Below are 21,280 nucleotides of genomic sequence, written 5' to 3'. Positions count from 1 at the left end.
GCTGTAGCAGCAGCAGCAGCATTGTATGCCCTGGGTATCTCAGTGACTCAATGAAATGAACCCTTTGAGGAAGGGAATCACCAAGGGTCTGGCACATGTACCCCTCTGGGCTGAAGCAGGAGGATGACAGGGAAGTGCGAGGTCTGCTGCAGCTAATGCCCTTCTTTCTGGAAGATTACAAACAGCTAGACTCCTGGTTTATCCCAAGTGTCTGAGCCACTGACCTGGCAGTTTAATACTGACAAATATGGCCAAAATTCTAATACTGTCTCCTACAGGCCTTTCCTCATGGCAGGTGTTTACTCCCCCTTTTCCCGTCTCCTGAGTAAACAGGAGCATGAAGCAGTTATCAGAATCAGATCACCCTAAGAGTGGGGTGGAGGGGGCCTAGAGAACCACTTGGCAGGGTGGAGACCAGAAAGCAGATCCCTTTTGGCTGGCTGGTGTCCTGTTTTCTTGCCCCAATGCTGAGGAAGAGACCAGAGGGTTTGAAAGGCAGGTTGTAGGTAAGCTTTAAGGCAGACTGTTTGGTTGCATGGGGTTGTTTTTCACCCTGTCCTGACACAGTAAGGAAACTATTTGTATGGGACATAGCAGCAGGAGTAGCAGCAGCAGACATGCTCAAATGACAAGTGCGGGCACGAGTTCCCCTCTCTGTGCTCCTCAGAAGCAATCAATCATCCATGTTCCTCAATGCCAGTCCTTAGACCCCCCACTCCCTCACTCCACCACAGGACCACCTGCCCAGCTCCACACAGAAACGTCCCAGAAGCTCTGCAGGCTACAAGGGGGCTTTTTGTTGGCTCTTTTGAGGGCAGGGGGGAGAAGGAGGAGCTGTACAGAAAGGCCACTGCAGTCTGCTGAGCTGCCTGGCTGGAAGTAGCATTCCTGTGAGGAGCAGATGCATCCCACATCTCGAGCTGGCTGGGTGCCTGGCAAGTCACTTGCCAAGAGGCTCAGCCCTGTGGAGATCCCACCCCAACCACAGTGCCCCGAGCATGCAATACCTTGGCATTCAGCATCAGAAAAGGCTCAGCTTGGAGTCCTCCAAGAGCTCAGCCTCTTCCACAAACGGTCTGAGTTGTGAGTGCTGGGGAGGGGAAAGTGTTTTTTGCGTTGATCATAATCTCTCACTCTTTCTCTCTCTCTTTCTCTACTTATTTCTATAAATATGTGTACATAAATAGTTTGTTTCTCGCCTTGAATCTAGACATGAACTGTTCAAATTAGGTGGGCATAACATGCTGTTTTGATACATGAAAGTCGTTTTGACTTGACTCTTAGTTGTTTGTTTGTTTTTTTTTTCTCATCATCGCTATTTAAGATATAATTAATACATAAACCCCTACTTTGAGTTCTCCTTGGACAAAAATTAAAGGCAGACTGGTTGAATTCTAAGGGTCCCTGGTGCAGAAATGCCATCCAGTTGAGCAGCTAAATGTTAAAAACGATACCAAAAGGGATGTGGTGTCTCTCCTAGCCTGCCTTGAGCAGTGTGGTCCTCCTTTCCACGTCACTTGGCTTTACCCAAGACTGAAGCCACGGAGATCTTTCTGGTTGTGCTCTTGGGCGTTGGGGTCCCGGCAAGCACACTCTCCTTGTAGGTCACAGGACATAGGAAACGGTGTCACCTGGGAAAGAAGCCAAAAACACAAAGGCATGAAGGAAGGAACACACCTACAGCAGCCTGGAGAACAAAAAAAGATGTCTGGGGTGAAATCTTCAGATATCAGTCACAATCTTCACCATGTTAATTTTTACAGGGATTTATTTATGTTAGCGCTGAGCTGGTGCTGCACTGAGGTTCCTCAGGGCCTATGGTTTGGGTGCTGCTGCTGTATTTAAGCCCATTTGTGCACTTAACTATGAATGTTCTTGGGTTCAATTCCTCAGGAGCAGAAGCAAGGTCTCCCAGATCAGTGAAGCTGGAGTACAGCAGAGACTTCTCTGAACGTGTCTTGTGTTTGAGGTCAGGAGATGCAGCTAACAGGCACTGAGGCACAGCAGAGGAATGCAGTGGGAGACTGCTGCATCCACCATCTGTCATCTCTGTGACAATAGCCTGAAATGCCTGGCTATTGGGCCGATTGCATCACAGTATTTACCTGCAGAAAAGGCAGTGGGACAAGTGTCTCACTTGCCCTGATGTGAGTTCCCAAGAATTTCTCCCATCTGCACAGACTGAACAAATGACCTCATTCCCCTCTTTCACGCTCCTTCCAAGGCAGTGCCACAGCCTGTTCCAATGTTCCCAGAGAGCGCTGCACAGGCTCTGTCTGCTCCCCCTGGCTCTGCTGCCACACGTTCACTCTCCCTTTCACAAACACTTTCCTCCAGGCTACAACTCCCGGGTCTGCCTGTTCCCTGTGCATCACCCACAGCCCATCTAGGAATGCAGACCCAGCATTGTGCTGTCATCTCCATCTAGACCTTCCACACGAGTCCCTGCCTGTCCCTCTCCAGGATGCCTTTCTCCTGACGCACACCATTTGGGAAGGAGGGGTGTGGAGCTTTATTTCACAACTGGGGAGCCTAAGGCAGAGACATGCTGACAGAGACACTAAATAGTCAACGCTCATCACCAGATCAGGGCTTGGAGAGCCTCCTCCCCTTGCTTTTGACTCCATTCACAGAAGACCCGACCCTCCAGGTGGAACAGGGTGATGACTCTTCATCAAGCCATGGCCTCGGTGACTTATGAACTAAATTACCAGTGAATAATCTAAATCTACAATTGCGCAAATATGGAGATTGCAAAGAGAAGAAAGAGCCAAAAAGTTAGAGGCAAATGAATCCAAACAACTGGCAACTGAATAAGTTTATAAAATTCAGAAAACAATAGGAGCTTAAAGGTCACTTGATCCAACAGAAGCCAGCCCAAGCAGGACTGTCTCGTATCACAGTGTTATGAATATTCTTAGATAGGAAAACAGAGAAGTCTGCAAACAATGGGGTTTGGGGAGGAGGCTGAGGAGGGATTGTTTAATGATTGAGTTAAAACACTGGAAAAGAAAACGAAAAGATACATGCAAAATAAAAATTGAGTTTTTCTGTTCAGTGTAGAAGGAAACATTTTGGTTTAGATTATCTGCTACATTTCAGGTTTGACCTTTCCGTTCAAGACAAACAAATAAAAAAGACTATTTCACAGCAAAAGTTATGTCTTGAAATAAAAACTTGTTTCACTTAGAAAATGCTGAAACAAAACATTTAAGTACGCCTGGAGTTTTCCTCTATTTTCATTTTTTTTTATCCTGAATCATTCAGTTCAATCTGGATTTGGCAATGATTTCGACTTAAAAAATCCTCCCCAATGTACAATGAAGCTACTGGTTGGAGGCAAGACCTGGGAACTTGATTCTTTCATTTGTCTTGATCAAGCTTTTTCCTCTCCCTGGCCTGGATTCCCTGTGTTTGTCTGTAACATCCTGACAAAGGCGATTAAGTGGCCCCTTCATTCAGGGGAGAGACAGGGAAGATGGATCCACACTTTGCATTGAACACAGGTCAACCACACACCCAATTCAGGCATTTCAGTAAGGTGTCTGAAATTAGTGGTAACGGCCCACTGCATTTCGTGTCTGCTGCTATCTAGGCTCTAGCAGGATGTGCTGCAGGCACAGAGATCCCAAACCTGCTCCCATTTCACCCGTGGGAGCATCAGAGCCAGGAGAGAAAGCCCTGCATTGCTCTGTCGGAGCACCACCAGCTCACATTCCCCTCACCGACTCTCTGCTGAAACAGCAACCTTAGACGCCCAAACTGCCATGAGTTTGATGTTGCCTTAAGCACTCTCTACCTCCTTGATTCCCTCTCCTCCCATTTCTCCTTGTGAATCCCTTGTTTTGCTCTTTGCTTTCTCACAGGCTGTGCTCAGCCCTGGAGCAACCTGAAAAGGTGCACGTACGAGACGGGATTGCTGCTGCATTAGAGCCAATTCCTGGGGAGATGGAGCAACTCGAGAAGAAACGTCTGGCTGTTTATTGTCTCCCAACAGTGGTCATGGACAGAAGAGCAGAAGCTTTCTCTGAGGCAGAGCTGTGGCCCCCAGAGCAGAGAGCTTTGTGGCTCAGCAGCAGTTCCCAGCAGTGGGTAGCCTGATGGAGAAGGGTTTCTTCCCGATCAGATCAGTCTTATTCACTTTATGTCCCTTACGGAGGCTTTTTATGCAATTCGATTTTTACAGTGCTATTGTCCAGATAGATGAATTGTTTTGTCTTACGGCAGTGAGCTCCAGAGATCAGTTTTCTATTATGTGAAAAGGCAGAGATTTCTATGGGTAATGAGCATGGCCACAGTCATATTAGACATGACAAAACTCTCCAAAAACTTAGCAGTAATACAGGGTTTTCCACTTTAAACAACATTTACAACAAATACACATTTGAGTTCCCCAAGGACCTGATTTCCATAGGTATTTAGGGAATTTAACCCACACACAGAATCTGCTGGGCCTGCCTGAGATACCCAGCTCAGGGAAACTGTAAAACCCCTTAGAAGAAGAACTGTCTATTGCCTTGGGCTCACACAGTAACAGCCTCTGGAGTACACAGCCATGAAATAGAGCTGCTGGATGTGCTAGAAATAATAAATGCTGAGCCTTTCACTGAATGATAGCCCATTTAGGTGTGGAGCCCAGATATACATACTCTCAGATTAACTATCTCTTTTCTTTTTAAATAGGTCTGTGAAAGCCCAACTCATTACCAGACTACACAACCTGCATTGAAATCTGCAGATAGACCAATTGTAGAGCCAGGAGTAAGGAGTCAGCTCCTCTTCCTTCAAATCACCAAGCCCTGCATTTCACCTAAGTCCATCTCCCCATGTAGAAAACCCAGAAAATGTCTAAGAGGGTGAGAAGAAAAAGCTAAAAATTAATTATCAAATATCCTGTCTTGCAAACTTGATAAAATAATGCAAGATGCTGTATCCTCAGACCAGCTAAAATAGATTGAAAAAGACATAAGTGAAGAACACAGCTCCACACACCTACACACAAGCTCTTGGAGATGATCCAGAACAGTCATGGCACTGGATCAACAACGTTCAGGGGAATGTGAGTCACGTCAGAACCACACTGGACCACAGACTATCCATCATCAAGAGTAAAGAGACACCACCTCCATCATTCTTGTCACCTGGAGTGTGCAGGACATGACACATCCTGCTCTGAACCTAGAGGAGCAAGGGCAGCAGGTGTGGGCTCACAGGATGGGCATGAGGCTGGCACAGACACCCAGATGTAACTCGCAGGGGAGTTACAAAACACCTCGACCAACTGACCACCATTGCTGCACAATGCATGGCCTCAGACTCCCTTCTCCACCAAGGCATGGGAGCCCTAAGCATCCTCTCCCACACTGAGTGATGAGACCTTGGATAAAACTCAAGGTGCCTCTTCGAAACAGGGCTAGATTTGTCCTGGATGCTGTGCTCCCAACTGTGGGAACAAAGACAACAATGCGACAGAGCAATGCAGAGCTAGGATGCAGGTCATGCAAGGAGTGAGAGGTCATAACTCCTCGCTACGTGCACCTATCTGAAGAGGCTGGTGACATCCCAAGGCAGATCTCTGCTGAGAAAGGCCAGTCTGTAGGGAACTGGTGGCAATGTTGACAGGACAAATCCCAGACAGGTACAGGGAGGGATGGAAAACAGCTCTGCAAAGGCTGTAAGCTTGTCCCTCACAGAGTCTGGTATCAGGCTGACCTGGCTGTGCCTTCTGCCCGTGCCTGGAGTTGGCTCTCAGGAGCATCAGGGCAGGCAGGATCGGGCCCAGGGAGGGGGAAGCAGGGGAGGAGGGCTGCAAAGTGTTGGGAAACAGGCTGTTGTTAGATTTCAGCCCCGAAGTGTTTGCGAAATCTCCCAGACAGGCCGTGCTGGGGCTGTGGAGGCCCTGCTGCAGGCAGAGCCTCGGCGGGCAGTGTGGCCTGGGAGATAAGTGTGGCAGCCTGTGCTGAGTGTCACAGCCCTGTGCCTCCCCAGAGCCTCCCAGCTCAAACACCAGGGACTATTCTGTTCCCTGACAAGGCCCTTGTGGGATAAAAAAGCATCTTGGAAGGATCTTCCCAGTGGTTTTCAGCATTGAGGTCACCAGTTTGAGATAAAGGAGCAAGAGCGAGCCCCCTTTTAGCTCTGAGCGCTGGTATGTGGGTTCACACCTAGGGCACTGCTCCAGAGGGCCTGGGAAGACAAAGTTGGCAGGAAACCTCCTCTCCATGCAGCACATGCAGTTCTAAAAGCCTGAGTTTTTGTTAACTACCCCACCATACACTGAACTTTCCCCCGGTGAAACCAGCAACTGCGGCATATCGAGACGCAGCTCAGCGGAACCCGACAGATGCTCTGCTGTCTCCCTCGTGTGCAAATTGGGAGCAGCCTCAGCAGAACCAGTGGGAGCAGGATGGCCTGAAGCCAGCGGGGATTCCCGGGGAAGCCCAGCCCGCACGGATCCCGCATCCCCGCCTGCCCGCCGAGCACAGCAGCGAGGGAGCCCGTCTGCCAAACCACACGGAGCTCAGTTGCTCAGCAATCAGCTGTGCTTCCTCCTCTCGTGCTACCGATTGTGCAAACATGAATGTAATTAGTCTAAATAATCACCAAAGATTTAATAGGAGCCAGACCACCCAGAGGCCAAATAGCTGGCGGCGGAGCAGGGAAGGTTTGTTCGCTGTTTTTGGTAACACTTGCTAATGAAGTGAGGTCGGATAGCAAAGCAAACACCCTCCACCAGCACATCCCCTGGGAATGCCGTATGTTGTGGGAAGCCCCATGTCCCTTGAAGCCAAGAACAGTTCTCTCAGGATAGGCAACATGTGCTACTACCATCACTGCTTTTAATTTATTGACGCCTGGAAAGCCTCCCTGAAGGATTATGAAACAAAGCTCTGAGCCCCAAAATAAGCTCCCATCCCAACCAAGCCTGACTGGAAACGCTCCTCTCACATGGCAAACAGCTACAGCCACTGAGCCTGTGACCGAGGGCTGGTGGGGAAGTGAGTTCGCCCACACGTCAGGGAGAACCCGCGTGTTTGGAGCACTCTGCTGCTTCCAGAGGCATGAAGCAACATTCATCATTATATCCTGCCTTCCTCCCTGCTCACCCACCATTCATTCTATCTCCCTGGCTAATTACAGAGCTGACAAACACACCCAGCTAGGGACAGGCAAGAAGTTAGGAGCAGCATCATGGCAGGAGCATCAATTCTTCTGGATAAACAGGATTTCCTCAGCTGGGGTGGTCAGTTAGGCTTCTGATGGCACCAACTGCCTCAAAACCATGTTGTGGCAATGGAGAAAGATCTGAGATTGCCTAAGACAGGTCTGTGTTGCAGTCAGAGAGCTGGGAGAAGGTGCTTATTTCACCAAAATACCAAGAAGTGGTTATTTCTGTTGCATTAGCAGTAGGAGCGCAGACTCATTCCCTCCTTCCTGGGGAGACGGGGACTGCCTTTGGAAATCCCTGCTGGAGCCAGCAGCAGCCCCTCAGTTCAAAGCTCCTTTCTTTAGGCCTTGAATTCTTGGCCATAAAGTCTCTGAAGAGGTTTTGATAACTGGCCTATCTTTTAGATAAGCAAAGCTTTGGATGAATCCCACACAGCCCTCTATCTACCACAAGTCCTCATTTGTTTTCTGCCGGGGCACTTGCTGGTTTTCCTCTCCAAGGTGTTGGACAGAAATGTCAAGAGGTTGAAGGGACAGGACAATTTTTCTCCTTTTTTTTTTTTTTTTTTTTTTTTACCAAGTGCTATGGGCAAAGCAGTTGAAGGAAAACCTGAGTGATAACTGAGTGAGGCAGGTTTTTCTCATGGGAGCTGTAGGTTTATCCCTTCTTCAACAAAAAGGAAAGGCAGAGAGGAAAGACAGATGAAAGTTCACCCTTACAAATGGTTGAAGTTGAGGGAATTTTAAAACAGCAAATTTAGTGTATTTAAATCTACAGGGACCAGACTGCAGGACCTTCAACCAGGCAAATCTGCCATCCGAGTCTGGAACAAAGTACGTAAGCAGAGCCTAAAGAAAGAATTTCTGATTTCAGCGAGGCCTTTCTAGACAGTCTTGTCTAGGGAAAACTTATAAAAGGGAAGGGGAAGAAAAGAAGTGGAGGAGACAGTTACTGGAAAGAAGATTTCCTGAAATGAATCAGAGGAAACAGCCAGAGCCTCTCCCAGCAGTGCTGCACACCCCACAAGCTCCTTGCAGGCGGCCAAGGGCCTAGAGACAGCCAGTTATGCCCAGGTTATTTATTTCCCTCACTCTGGCAGTGTCACGTATGTAATGTTTTAGAAAATAGTGTCTGCTTTTATCTGCGGCAGGGTACAAAGCAAGAAGCAGCTTCCTAGAGCAGCCAGGCAGAAGGGAGCTGGCAACCTGTGCTGGGTCAGGAGGGGAGGAAGATTAAAAGGAGATGGGATTTTGCTTTGTCCTTCACGGAAGACTTTATCCCCTCCAGATACACAACAGAAGCTTTCTCTCTCTTGGAGGTTGGCCTTCCTGTCTCTCCGAGCTGCTCCTGGGTCATGCACAGGGCAGGCTGTGAGCGGCCTCTGCCCCAGCACCAGATCTGCCATCAGCCCCCTGCTCCCCCACACAGCCTGCCCGTGTCCCTGCTTCCTTGGGTGGCACCAGTCCCTGTGCCAACCCTGGCTTCTCGCCCACTGCAGGGCGACACTCATCAATTAGCGCACTACAAATAATTAAGCTGATGAATGTCTCCTTTTTTTCTTGCTTTCTGACTGCACTTGCCTCAAATTTATGCCCAGATTATGACTGAATTTATTTGTTGCCACTTGCAGCATTCAAAAGAGGCCTTTAATGATTTCTTTTAAGCTCTCCAGCCTGATTGTGAGCAGTGCAGAGCAAATACTCATTATTTCCTATCTAAGCAGCAGTGCTGATTAGTCGGTGCTTGGTCAGATAAGTCACACTGCTCCATTCCCCACTTGCTGACGGAATCCACAAGGTCATTCGCTGCTAATGCTCAAATGCAAAGGGAAAAAAAAAAACATGGGATAAGCATGGAAGTGCCTTGTGCATTTTCAGGGCAACAAAACAGGAGCGTGCAAAATCTCACATTAAGTAAGAGGGCCTGGATTTAAAGTAAACTTGGGCTGAAGCATTTTGCTTTCAGGCAGCCTGTTCACAGCATTGTGTGCAGTCCAAAGTGTGTTTGGAAGGGTAGTGGGACTGTAGTGAAACTTAAGTCTTGACAGTTTGCGGACACTAAAGATCTGAAGCCAGCTCTTACTTGACTGTTAACTCCTGAATCTTCACATGGTGCAATGTTAATCTTCAGCCCTTTCCCAAAATAATGTGTGGAGTTGCTATGTTCTCTTAAATGTGAACCATGTGTCACCTCAGCAATGGCTGCTGCGGGGAAAAGATGATAAATCTAAAGCTTTTAAAATGTCCTGTGACATTTTGGGAGAAAAACAGGTGTTGCATAAATGTTGGACATTTATGGGCAAACTTGCAGGGGCTTTAAAAGACTGACACATCTGCCACATAGTATGTAACCCTGAAAGAAAAGGAGCAAAGCAGTCTCTTTCATGTGTCTCACTCTCTCTACAACCGTATGAAAATACATCCTCATCTGGTATTGGAATTAACAGAGCTGGACTCACCCCTCCCTATGTCTCCTCCAGGTTTTTGGCTTTTACACCCAATGTGTATTTTAAAACTGTGCCTTTTTAAGTAGGTGGCAAACTGTGCTGGAAGGATTTGGTATGCGGAGTATTTTTATTCAGCTCCCTTTTCTCTCACCTTTCATTGTTTTTCCCTTTGGAATATCTCCTGTAATGCTCCACTCATAAACCTCTTCAAAGGGAGGGCTGTATTTGAACAGCCTGGCCTGAAATCTGGTCTCAGTCAAAGGCCTCAGATGGAAAAATAGCTGGGAGAGCCAAGCCCCACGGCCCCATGGCTGCTGCCGCAGGTGTCGGCAGTCGCTTTGCAGGAGCAAGGTTCTCCCGCTGCCTCCTTGATTCTGACCCCACAACCCCCCTGGCTGGGTTATTATTCCCCCTTTTACCCTATAAATGTAATAAACTGGGACTTAGCATCTTGCTTTTAGTGTGGAAGATCCAAGGACAAGGTGGTTTTCCTCACTTCTCCCAGGCGTCTCATTCGGCTCCTGGGATGTTGATGGTGTTTTGGGAGAGAGGGGGAGACCTTGGGAGCTGAATGCAAGCCAGGGATGTGATGGGCTCCATGGCTCAGGCTTCCAACTGTGTGGATGATGGGGGGTTCTAAACTACCGGCTAGGGCAAGTCTAATTCCCCAGCCACAATGATCCAGCTCCCAGGGAAGTCTGTGAAAGCAGACTTACCTCCAAAAAGCTACAAAACTTCCCCCTCCCATGGGGAAAATCCATCAGAGATGTGACCAGCTGCCCGTTTCTGACCATTTGCCCTTTGCATGGAGCAGTTTTAGCACAGAAAACAGTAACCCACTGGGCTACAAAGTGCTTCCCCTCCTTGGGAGGTCACTTGGTTTCTGGGTGGCAGGGAAGCAGCAGATATTTTGAGTGTGAGTCGCCTGGCTGGTAAGTGTTCACAACTCTGTGCAGAGCCCACTTGGTCTCAACTCCCTGCCCAGCAATAAATTCTGCTCCCAAACCTTAAGCCTATCCCTCCCCCCCCACCCTCAGTTCAGCTCTCACATCCCTTGAGTTTCAGTTGTGCCGTTAGCTCCTGTCTTGACAGGGCTGGTTTGGGTCGGTCCCCTTCCAGGCACCTCGCTTTCCTTCTTCTGACACTGCTTGGGATTTTTCATCGCCTGCTCTCCAGCCTGCAGGCAGTGAGATAAAGTTTCCCAGGCAGGCTGTTTTGGGAGGAGAAGACCTACACCATGCTGAGCTACCAGGCACTTCCAGCTCTGCCCTCCCGGCTGTTGGGAGGGCAGTGAGCAAGCTGTGCTGCTGTTGGGCTGATCCTCCCAAGGAGGTGGAAAATCAGCCAGAGATAGGAATCTCTTCTTGGAGACAACTGAAGATGAGCCACTGTCTGTCATCCTGCTCATCTCTTCAGTGGTTGTTTCAGCAGGGAGCCGCTTTTGGGGTCTCCATGCCCTATTCCACCCGTGGGGAACAGAGGAGCTCCCCTGCCTAGGCTTCCCTGCACGTGGCTCCCAGGACTTTTCCAAAAAGAGCACCACAGTAGAGGGGAATATTTGTCCAAAAAGAGCACAGCTAAGGAAATGACCTCTCCCCCGCATTTCCCCGGAGGAGAAATTAACTCCTTCCACTTGCCAGGGCAGGTCCATTTCCCTTCCCCAGTGTTCCCAGATGGACCAGACAGCCCACAGTGCTGCACCAAGGAAAAGAAGTCTCCAGCCTAAGCTGGCTCCCCTGCAGAAAGGACCTCCTTCCTCAGCTGGGTGACGTGGATGGTGTCACAGGCTGAGCCCAAGCTCCCTCAGGTTTTATTGTTATTTATTAATATGTATCAGATACTTAACGCAGCTAGATTTTTCATCCTGTTCAACACACAAATCTGGAAGGTAAAATATTCACCTGGAAGAGGCTAAAATTTGCTTTATTTTTTTCGGGAGGAACTTAGCTCCAATTCCCTCCTGATTAGAAACCTATAAAATGTTGTACTGCTCCAAGCCACAAGCTTTATCACTCCAGTCACTGTCTCTATCAGTGCTCAGAAATGTGTGTTAAAGAAGCAGAAAAAAGGGATGTGTGTGGAGGGACTCTTGTCCAGGCTTAAGCAGCCAAGGGCTCAAACATTCCTCGGCCAGAAACTGCATCCAGATCACAGTGTCTAATAGCCACTGATGGAGCAAAGCTCCACAAATAGGCCTGTTCTTTTTTTGACTTCAAATATATTTTTGTTCTTAATAATACTCTGAGGCAATGCATCCTATTACTCAAACACACACTGTGCCAATAAGGATGTTCTTTCTTCTGTTTGGATCCTGCTTCCAGGAAATTACCACTTCACCCCCTCATTGCTGAGCGATAAAAACCAATGGATTTCACTTTCCTTAAGCACCCTCCCTACCTTAAGTAATGATTTTATAGATCTGTGTCACTAGCTTGTCTCTTTTTTCCAAGGCTCTGGTCTGTGTGGTCTCTGTGCAGAAAATATTTGACATCTCCACCCAGCCCTGCTGCCCTGCTTCACATTCTTCTCTGTCCCCCTCTGGGATGGGACAGTCAGCAGCAAGCCAAGCACATGTGGGTACAAATGGATCAAAGAACACATCCACAATGATGCCTTCCTTTTACTCTTTCCTAGTTTCCTAACAACTTCTAACCTTTAGTATCCCTTTGGAGCCTTGAGAATGGATGATAAATGAACCAGCAAGAACTCAGTGCCTATGGTGAGAGGATGCCTGGGCTGAAGGTCCTTCTGAGACCTTTCTTGAGCAAAAATAATTTCTTTCCAGGCACAAAGCAGCATTCAACAAGGAATTCCCATGAAAAGAGGAAGGGGCATCCCTACCTTTTTGGTCTTGACTGTTGAGGCGCAGCAGTCCCCACCATCGTAGTTGCAGAAGGCTCTGTTGTTGATGGAGTCACAGTAGTTGTCCCCCATGAAAGGCTGAAAAAGGAAAAAGCAGGAAAAGGCTGAGAGTGTGGGCATGGATAAAATGAGCCCTGTCCTTGTGGAGACAGGGTGAGAAAGTTGTGGCTGGAGAAGAGAAGGTTGTGTGGAGCCCTCACAGCACCTTCCACTGTCTGGAGGGGCCACAGGGAAGCTGGAGAGGGACTGCTCATCAGGAACTGTAGTGACAGGACAAGGGGAAATGGCTTCAAGTTGAAAGAAGGGAAATTTAGGTTAGATGTCCAGAAGAAATGCTTCCCTATGAGGACAGTGAGACCGTGGCACAGAGAAGCTGCGGCTGCCCCTGGATCCCTGGCAGTGTCCAAGGCCAGGCTGAACAGGGCTTGGAGCAGCCTGGGACAGTGGGAGGTGTTCCTGCCCATGGCAGGGGATTGGAAGTGGATGACATTAAGGCCCCTTCCAACACAAACCATTCTATGATTCTATAATCCTGAAACGATATTTCATAAGCAAAACACAAAGATTTGAAGGAGTCATACAGTTTGTAACATACCAGCTGCCCTGAAAAGCAAGAGATAATTATTCCCCTTTCCCTTCAAAACAGACAGGAAAAAAAAAGGACAGTAGATGGATGGGAAATGAGCCCTTGTTGGCTCTTCACATCCCACATAAGAGGATGCTTCAGGAATATTAATTTGACTAGGCCCAGAGACAGCATCCAGGCATCTAAAATTGTGGCACCTCTGATAATTTTAAGCTAACCTTCCTAAACTGTGTGGGGTAAGAAGAAGGTTATGTATAGCAGCAAAATGGGCTTGCTTTTAATAGCTGAGCTTTTCACCGCAGTTCTCCTGACTACACAACACGTGTCAGCAACAGGGGCACAAAACAAATCACCAAGAGGAATGGAAGAGGTCTGAGCTCAGCACAGGGACCATGTTCTCCTGTTCTCTGAACAGCAGTGACTGTGTGGGACCTTGGCCAAGGCTCGTGATCTCCCTCCACTGCACAGCTCAGAGCTGGGATAATGGCAATTATTCAGAGGGACATTGTGGAGAGCTGTTAAGTAAAACTCATACATCACCTTGAAAAAGAAAACGTGGTCATTATGCTGGGCAATGTGATCACTAGGCCATGTGCTGCACAGGGCCTGAATAATAACCATGGTTCTGGAGGAAAGGCCTGGAATCTTTCATTACACACTGGAGCCCTCTTGGTCTGCAAGTACAGAAGTCTTCCTTGGAAGTCTAAGCTGTACTTGATGGTAAAAAAGGCCCATGCCAGGTATGAAATCCCAGGTAGCAATGAAAGCTCAGAACAATGGATGATCAGCAGAGAGCACAGTCGTATCTCTGTAACTCTCACACACGCAGGCTCATGAGGCCATTCCCATTTTATCCACTCATTGGAAAATTCACTTATTCTGCACTGAGAAAAACACACCAGGGACTCTCCTGCAAGAAGACATCATTGCAGAGCAGGCAGGATGGCTTGGGGAGGTTTCCTGGGAGGATTTTGCAGCAATTGCAGACCCAGAGTGTCCCAGATGATGGATACCTGAAGAAGCAGCCATGAGAGCTCGCTGTGCTCTCCCTGGAGCTCGCCATGACCGCACTCATCAGAACTGAAATGAACTCAATGGAGTGGGGCAAATGCACACTTTTACTGCTGATGGGCTGCAAATTTAAATATTTCTATCAGGTAGAGGAAACCCATGCAATGATGGCAATATCAGACCACAGCAGGACTAGCAGGAGGGGACAGGCTCGTTGAGTGTCACTTTAATTATACGGAGATACTGCAAACGTTGACAAGGAAATCAGAGTTACAGTGTGGGGCTCCTGTCCCTCTAGACTGTCTTAACTCCACTGATTTCCACAGATATTGCTTTATTTATACAGGCAAAGACTTTGACTTGCAAGCCTCCTTCCAATTTAATTAATATTCTAAGAGTTGGAAGGCAATGATTTATAAATAGATGGAGAGATATTTTGAGGCCAACCTGGTCATATTTAAAACTGTGAACTTTGCTCAACCTCACAGGAAATTCTGCAGGCTTCTCCATGTTTCTCTTGTGTTGCCTGGCTGTGCCTGCTTGATGGGAAATCTTGACTTTAAATTTCCATCCCTATGCCTGTATCCTACACCTATGAATGCTGGAAAATCCATAAAGAAACTCGTGGAAGAATTTGCTCTGGCACAGAGTAGACAAGCCAGTCCTTTGGAGAAAAAGAATGGGACAAAAAGCATCTATTCTGATTTGGGACCAAAATCCTTACTTGGGAGACCCTGGAGGCCTGGCTGTGGAGGGTGAGGTCTCTGTTGCTCTTCATGTATGTCTTAGTGCTCTGATATTTTTGGAGGACAGTACAGGTAATCCAGAGGGACTCATTTGCTACGGAAACACCCAAGTTAGGTGCAGACAAGAACGGGGCTGACTCATAAGCCTCTGTTCCTGCCACTAGGGAGCGACAAAAAATCACAATGCAGCAACTGCCGGGGCTCCCACTGCGATGACCAAGAGCCAAATAATGCCCCACTTAGAGCCTCCTGTTCGGGGAAGCCTCCCTAATGCTCAGGATGTCCATACATTAGGGGCTGTATCAGCTTAATGGCCCAGCATTATTGACCTACTGGCTTATTAGTCTCTGTTTCCACAGACATGGGGGAGGAAAAAAAAAAGCTTGGTGAAGATGGCATTTCTTCTGAAACCTTAATGCCAAGCTCTGGCCCATCCGTGGATCCTGGAAGCATCACGCTCTACAAATGCTGCTCGAGGCCATTATCAATTGTCTGGGCGAAGCCTTCCCAGATGATGGATTACGATGCAGTGACACTGCTGAATGAATGTTGAAAAGAAGAAAGTTCCTGTTGATGCAGAGGGCTCTGGCAATTAGCAGTGATGGAAGGGAAGAAAATGCTGAGAAGAAGCATGTCAGTAATAATGGCTGCTGGTAAATTATTACATCACTGCAAAGTTTGTCTCAGTAACAACTATCCTTAAACAGCAGAAGGATGGATACCCAGTGGTGCATCAGCACCTGCGTGGCAATTTTTAATGGTGGCTGGATGTTATTTCAGCTCTCTTTGGAGAATGGGGGCACCCAGCCAGCCTGCATGAATGCGATGCGTGAGACAGCTTATGACATTCAGAGCACTGACAGCAGAATGCTTTTCATTTAGGGAACAGCTAGACAGAAACTATTACATTGTTGGAGAGTTATTACCCTCTTGGGCCCAACATTTGTATGCGAAGGAAACCTGTCTTTCACTTCAAGACAAATCACATCCCACAGCAGTGTGGTCTGGAGCTTTGTGTCCTATTCAGGAATTCAGTCCCGTGTTCTGAGAGTTTGGGCAAATAATTTCAGTGTGCTTGGGTTGCTGGGTGCTGAGAGCCCGGTCAGTGTGGCAGAAAGTCAGGAGATGTGAAGGGAAGAGACAGCTCTGGACTGCTCACCACCATCTGTGCCTCTGCCTGGGAGCCAGCTCATTTCTAAAATGGGCATGGCACTTCCCAACCTTCCAGAGGAACCACAAGGATTGACTTCTGGATGTGGGTGAGATACTCAAGGGCTGGCATGATGGAAACCACACCAGCGCCATGACCCAGACAGAGGTGCTTCAGCCCTGTTTAACCACCAGAAGCATCTTCAGGCTTCTCAGAATTTCAAAAATTGCTGCTGGCAGAAACAACATCCTTCAAAATAATTACTTTTTTTTCAAGTAACTTGCAAGACTCTAAAAGTGTATCATGGCTGAAATGTAACTGCGTGTTTCTGATTATTCTTTTCTGTTTTAGACAGAGGTGGCCAGTGGAGGGAGGTGTGATTTGCTCACTGCCCAGCTGTGCTGTCCACCCAGTGGTATCATCTCTGGCTTTCCTAAACTTTCTCTGCCCACACCAATGCCCAAAGCTTAGCTGGCCTTGGAAAGAATTGTCCCTCAAATAAGTCAAGATCAAGGAAAAACAAGAGAAGGCTTTTGCAACTTCCCAGAAACTCCCAGATTCTGGGAAATTCCTTTGGTCAACCAATGTTTTTTAGCTGCTTGATCATTTAACTCCTGTGAGAGTCACCAACCATCATCTCTGGGAAAACCACCAATTTCCCTACCGAGTGTCAGAACCAATGCAGGCGATCAGTCTGTGTGATAGGGTGGTCAGGGCAAAAATCCTGCTTGCCCCACTTGAAAACCAGAATTTACAGCCCACGTGCCTGCAGTGACTGTTTCTGTAAGATTTAGGAGAGTCACCATGGACCACCTGAGTTAAAGCCAAACTCACCTCACAGCCTTTAACACAATGAATCAGGGAAGGGTGAGGGTACCACTTGAGTCCTGCCGTGCAGACAACACTCTGGAGGGAAGAAATAAGGAGAAAAAAAAAAAAAAAAGAAAAAAAAAAAAAAAAAGAAAAAAAAAAAAAAAGCAACAGGTTAAAACAAAGAAATCAGTGTACAGAAAGTCAGTGTGCTGGCTCCTATGGCTTTCCAGTACTTAACCAATGAAGTTCAGCTCCTAACACCTCTTGTGTTCTCAGGACCTGGCTGTCCTCCAGGTATTTACAAGAAGTGTTGGACTTGACACTTGCAATAACAGAGCATTTGAGATTAAAATAATATTTGAGGTTCTCCTAAAATGTCATGTCCAATATTTCACTCATGTTGGGGGAACGTGGAAGGGAAAGGCAAAAGCACGGGTCCACTTCTGCTCTTGGGTAGGGGGGAGTCATTCTAGGAATTAATTTAAGGATTTCTTTGGTGCTGCCAAGCATTGCTTTCTTTCACTGCCCATCATACCTTTGCTTCTTGAAGACGGAAGCAGCTAAAGGTGGATTTTCAGATACATTTTAGCACCATCTTAAATAAAAGCACCTCCCACCACACACCTTCAGAATAACCCCTAGAAAGGACAGCATCTTCTGCTACATTTTATGAGCTTTATAATAATTTCTCTACCGACTCTGTCTATAGAAAAAAGTAGTACCCTCAGTTTTTGGCAAAAATGATGACCAGCCTCCTAGACAATGACCCAGCCAGGGCAGCCACAGACATGGACACCTCGATTTAAAGAGTGGAGGAAAACTTTGGCTGGTGAGTGGGCATCATGGAGATGGGACTCCCATCCGTCCAGCAGGACACAGGGCACAATGTTCCTTTGGGGTTATTGCCCCTGGATGAAGCACTACAGTGTCCAGTTGAGCAAAATGAACACACAGGCACTCACCTGAAGTGTGGGGTTGGGGTTGGATGGAGGCCTGGGGAAGGAAGGGATTAACATTTGGGAAGACCCAACACACAAGCCATCCCTTCCCCTGCTCATCTGAGGTCTAATTTAATCCATCTGCAGGGGAACCTCAGCTTGTTTTTACAGTTTCTGTCATCTGAGGCTTACCTGGAGCATGCTAGAGAAAAGCACTTTTATACTATCTGACTCGGGCTGTTTATCTTTCCGATGCTCTTGGATTTTCCACTATTAGTCAAGCCCAGCTTGCTCCACCTGCCTCGCAACAGGGCCTGTCTGTGTGAGCAGTGGCTGGGGAGGGGAGGATGTTGTTTATCCCCTGGGAGGGAGGCAGGGAGGCTGCAAGGTGCGGGGGCCCCGCCGTGTCACGCGTTCCCCCGGCGCGCTCTTGACAGACAGCTGGAGGCTTCCAGGCTGTCGCCTGCCACAAATGGCGAGGGTTTTTCTTCCCACCCCCCTCCACCCCCTTCTGTTTATTGCACTTCACAGGGGAAAGAAAGGAAACTTTTCTAGGTTTGAAAATAAACAAGGCCAGTCAACAGAGCGGGAGCGGGGGGAGTAGAGGAAGCAGTTCAAGAGCATTTGAACCCAAGAATTAGAACAAAGTGGAAAAACTCAGGAGTTTGTCTCCTGTATCCAAGGCCAGCAGACAATAAGTGGAAGAAGTGCACTTCCAAAGAGCACCTCACATTCCCCTGGTAAGAAGCATCAATATTTACAAAACCTCACACTCTGTGTGAGTGTGTGAGCCTGCAGAGTGAACAAAAGAAACCAAATAGCCCTGAACGAGGCTCTTCAGAAAGGAGCTTTCCAATGGGAGCAGTCCCTCGAAGAGGATGCACTGACTGCTTTCCTGACCCTTCAAGTATTAAAACACCAGCACATCCCTTAAAGGAACGGATGGGAGGTGAAGTCTCTGCTGAGACAGTGCTCACTCAAGGTCACCCTCAATCCCAAACACATCCTTGGGCTGGCACCCTCCAGGGAATGGGAATGCAGCCCCAGGTTTCTCCCACAGCACAGGAAAGCCAGGTGCCAGGTTAATCACTGGGTCAGTGGGACATTCCCACTCCTCTGGAGTTGCACCCGCCAACAGCTTCATGCCAGATACTTTGTCCTCCCCTTGGATCATCCTTTGCTAGCGGACACCACTAGAGCTGAATTCAACCCTGCTGACATCCCTGGAGCTGGAAGCAGAGGGAAAGACCCTAGGCCATGGTCCTGACTCCTCTTTCTGCTTTTCCAAGGCCTCAGTTCCTACCACCCAGCCTGTTTGTACCCTCAGGCTGCTGCTGTGCTGTGTGCAGTGTGCTGGGAGGGAGGATGTGAGTGGAGAGAGAGACTGGGCTAGAAAACCAAGAAATTGGGAATTATTTGGATTGCTGGGCATCGTTTCTGCCTCCTGCAGTGCAAACAGGCATGCAGGTGCCACGGGGTGCTGCATGGGGCACCTGAGATAAACAAATGTATAGAGAGCAAGTGAGGATGAGTAAAGGTGAGCACAATCTGATGGAATCGGTGTGCACAGACAGGTAGGCGCAGAATGCCAACCCAGGGTGCGGAAAGAGCTGTATGGAAGCCCCACACCTTCCACACGCCAGCTGGTGCCTGGGGAATAAAGCCCATCTGGCCAGTGTCCCTGGGAGCCCCGTCCCTTCCCCGCGCTGCCCCGTGCTCCAGGGCCCCGTGGTGACATCTGCTGCCCTCCTGCGTGGCTCCTGCAGCACAGCTGTGCAGCCGAGTGGGTTCACTCCGGTGCTGTCCCCGGCCCAGGAACGCCACCCTACCACATCTGCGGCGGGTGGCCGGGACCCCATCTGCTGCGCAGGGAGAGGGAGCCGGGCCGCGCTCCCACCGCAGGCAACAAAGAGCCAAGGAAGCAAATCAAGCTGTCATTTTCTCCCCGTGGAGGAAGACCCAGCGCCTCCGGTGCCGGCTATTCCCTCCCGTGGTGGAACTAACGCAATGATGTCAGCCCTTCGCGGGCTGCAGAGGGGATCGGGTTTCCCCCAGAGGCCGGTGGAGAGCTTTCCTCCACCTTAGATGGGTCAAGTGTCCCCCCGGGCTGGAGCCCAGGGACTGGCATCTCCTGCTCTCAGCTGACTTGTTCCTCAGGCACTAAAGGAACAGGACAATTAACAGCGGGCTTTATGTGTGATGGGATCAGCCACTGCTGCCAGGATAGGGGACCTGGGGGCTGCCTCCTCCTGTAGCTACAGATGGAATGGGATCTCCTGCCTTCCCAGGAGTGGACCTGGCTTCACCACAGTAGGTCACATCGCTGTTCCGTGACTCAGTTTCCCTGCTGCAAAAATGAGCCCGAAAATCTCTCTCAAAAAAAAAAACAAACAAAAAAATACAAACAAACAAACAAACAAACAACCACAAAACCCCCAAACAAAACAAAAACAACAACCCCCAAAAACAAACAAACAAAACAAACAAACAAACAAAACCCCAAAAACCTCTCCAAAAAAAAAGAAAAAGAAAAACCAAACCAACAAACAAAAAAACCCACCAAAAAAAAATCTCCCCCAAATCCCCCAAAAAACCCCAAACAACAAAAACACAACAACAGCATAAAAAACACCACACAAAACAAAACAAAACAAAACAACAGAGAAGTGGAGAAAGGAGGAAAAGTGCAAAACTCAAATGATTAGGGGAATATTTAAGAAGCATTCCCATGAACGAGTTCTGGACATTTTTAATTCCAGGGTTTGCAGTCTGCATTGGAAGAGGGGCCACGGCCACGCTCAGCCCAGCAGAGCTGGGACATGCAGACCCTTTGAAGACTCTCCCAGGCACGCATATGCCTGCACACTCCTTAGCCTGTCCCTTCCCTAGTCAGCACTAAGGCAAGAACCCAAGTTCAGACAACCTAAGAAATGAGGTGTCTGCTCTGTTTCTCTGCAGTCAATGGGAAAGAGCTGTCAAGCTGTCTCTCGGAGATATTTCCCCTTTTTCTCCCCACTGCCTGCACAGTCAGTCTTGGCAGCTCTATCCATCGGTGTCTTCAGCAGCTCGTGTGCCACACACAGTGAAGGGAAAATCGTGGGGACAGCACTGGCTGCTCTGAGCACATCCCACAGCAGAAGAGAGGCACAGAAGATTTCAGGTGATTTTTTTTCTTGCTGAAAATACTGATTTGGAAGACGCTGCGAGCTTATACTGATTTCAGCAAACTGTTTCAGACCCAACAAAGCAACTCAACCTAAACCAATTCTGAAAAACATAGAAATATTTAGACATTTTGTGAAATGAAATATCTGTTGTTGTTTATTGTTTGTGAGGACATTTAATTTCTGAGTTTTTGTTGTGTTTTTGTTTTTTTTTTTCATTTTCACTAAACAAAAAGTTTACAAAATCTCCTTGGAAATGAAATGCTACATTATGTTCAAACCAACATGTTTTTTCTTCCAATTTTTTGGTTCACCAAAAATCAGAATAACAAAAGAGTCCCTTTGATTAGGGATTTTTTTTTTCAATTTAAGAGAACTTTGAGTGAACCGAAAAGT

General features: G+C 48.0%; 1 protein-coding gene across 1 annotated transcript in view; it reads right to left on the bottom strand.

Annotated features, from left to right (window-relative positions):
- Positions 1-1,013: 1,013 nt before the first annotated feature.
- Positions 1,014-21,280, bottom strand: part of PAPPA (pappalysin 1) — a 174,535-nt gene continuing 154,268 nt past the window's right edge. The window contains exons 20-22 of the mRNA XM_066201131.1: positions 16,804-16,875; positions 12,456-12,554; positions 1,014-1,631 (exon numbers count right to left, since the gene is read on the bottom strand). Of these exons, the coding sequence (XP_066057228.1) occupies positions 1,524-1,631; positions 12,456-12,554; positions 16,804-16,875 (279 nt within the window). The 3' untranslated portion in view covers positions 1,014-1,523. The remainder of the gene's footprint in view (positions 1,632-12,455; positions 12,555-16,803; positions 16,876-21,280) is intronic.

Source organism: Chamaea fasciata, unplaced genomic scaffold (genome assembly GCF_029207755.1).
Source record: "Chamaea fasciata isolate MVZ Bird 193981 ecotype frontalis unplaced genomic scaffold, bChaFas1.0.hap1 SCAF_20, whole genome shotgun sequence".
Lineage (NCBI taxonomy): Eukaryota > Metazoa > Chordata > Aves > Passeriformes > Sylviidae > Chamaea > Chamaea fasciata.
Note: the sequence above shows the minus strand (reverse complement) of the source record. Positions and strands in the feature narration are given on the sequence as shown.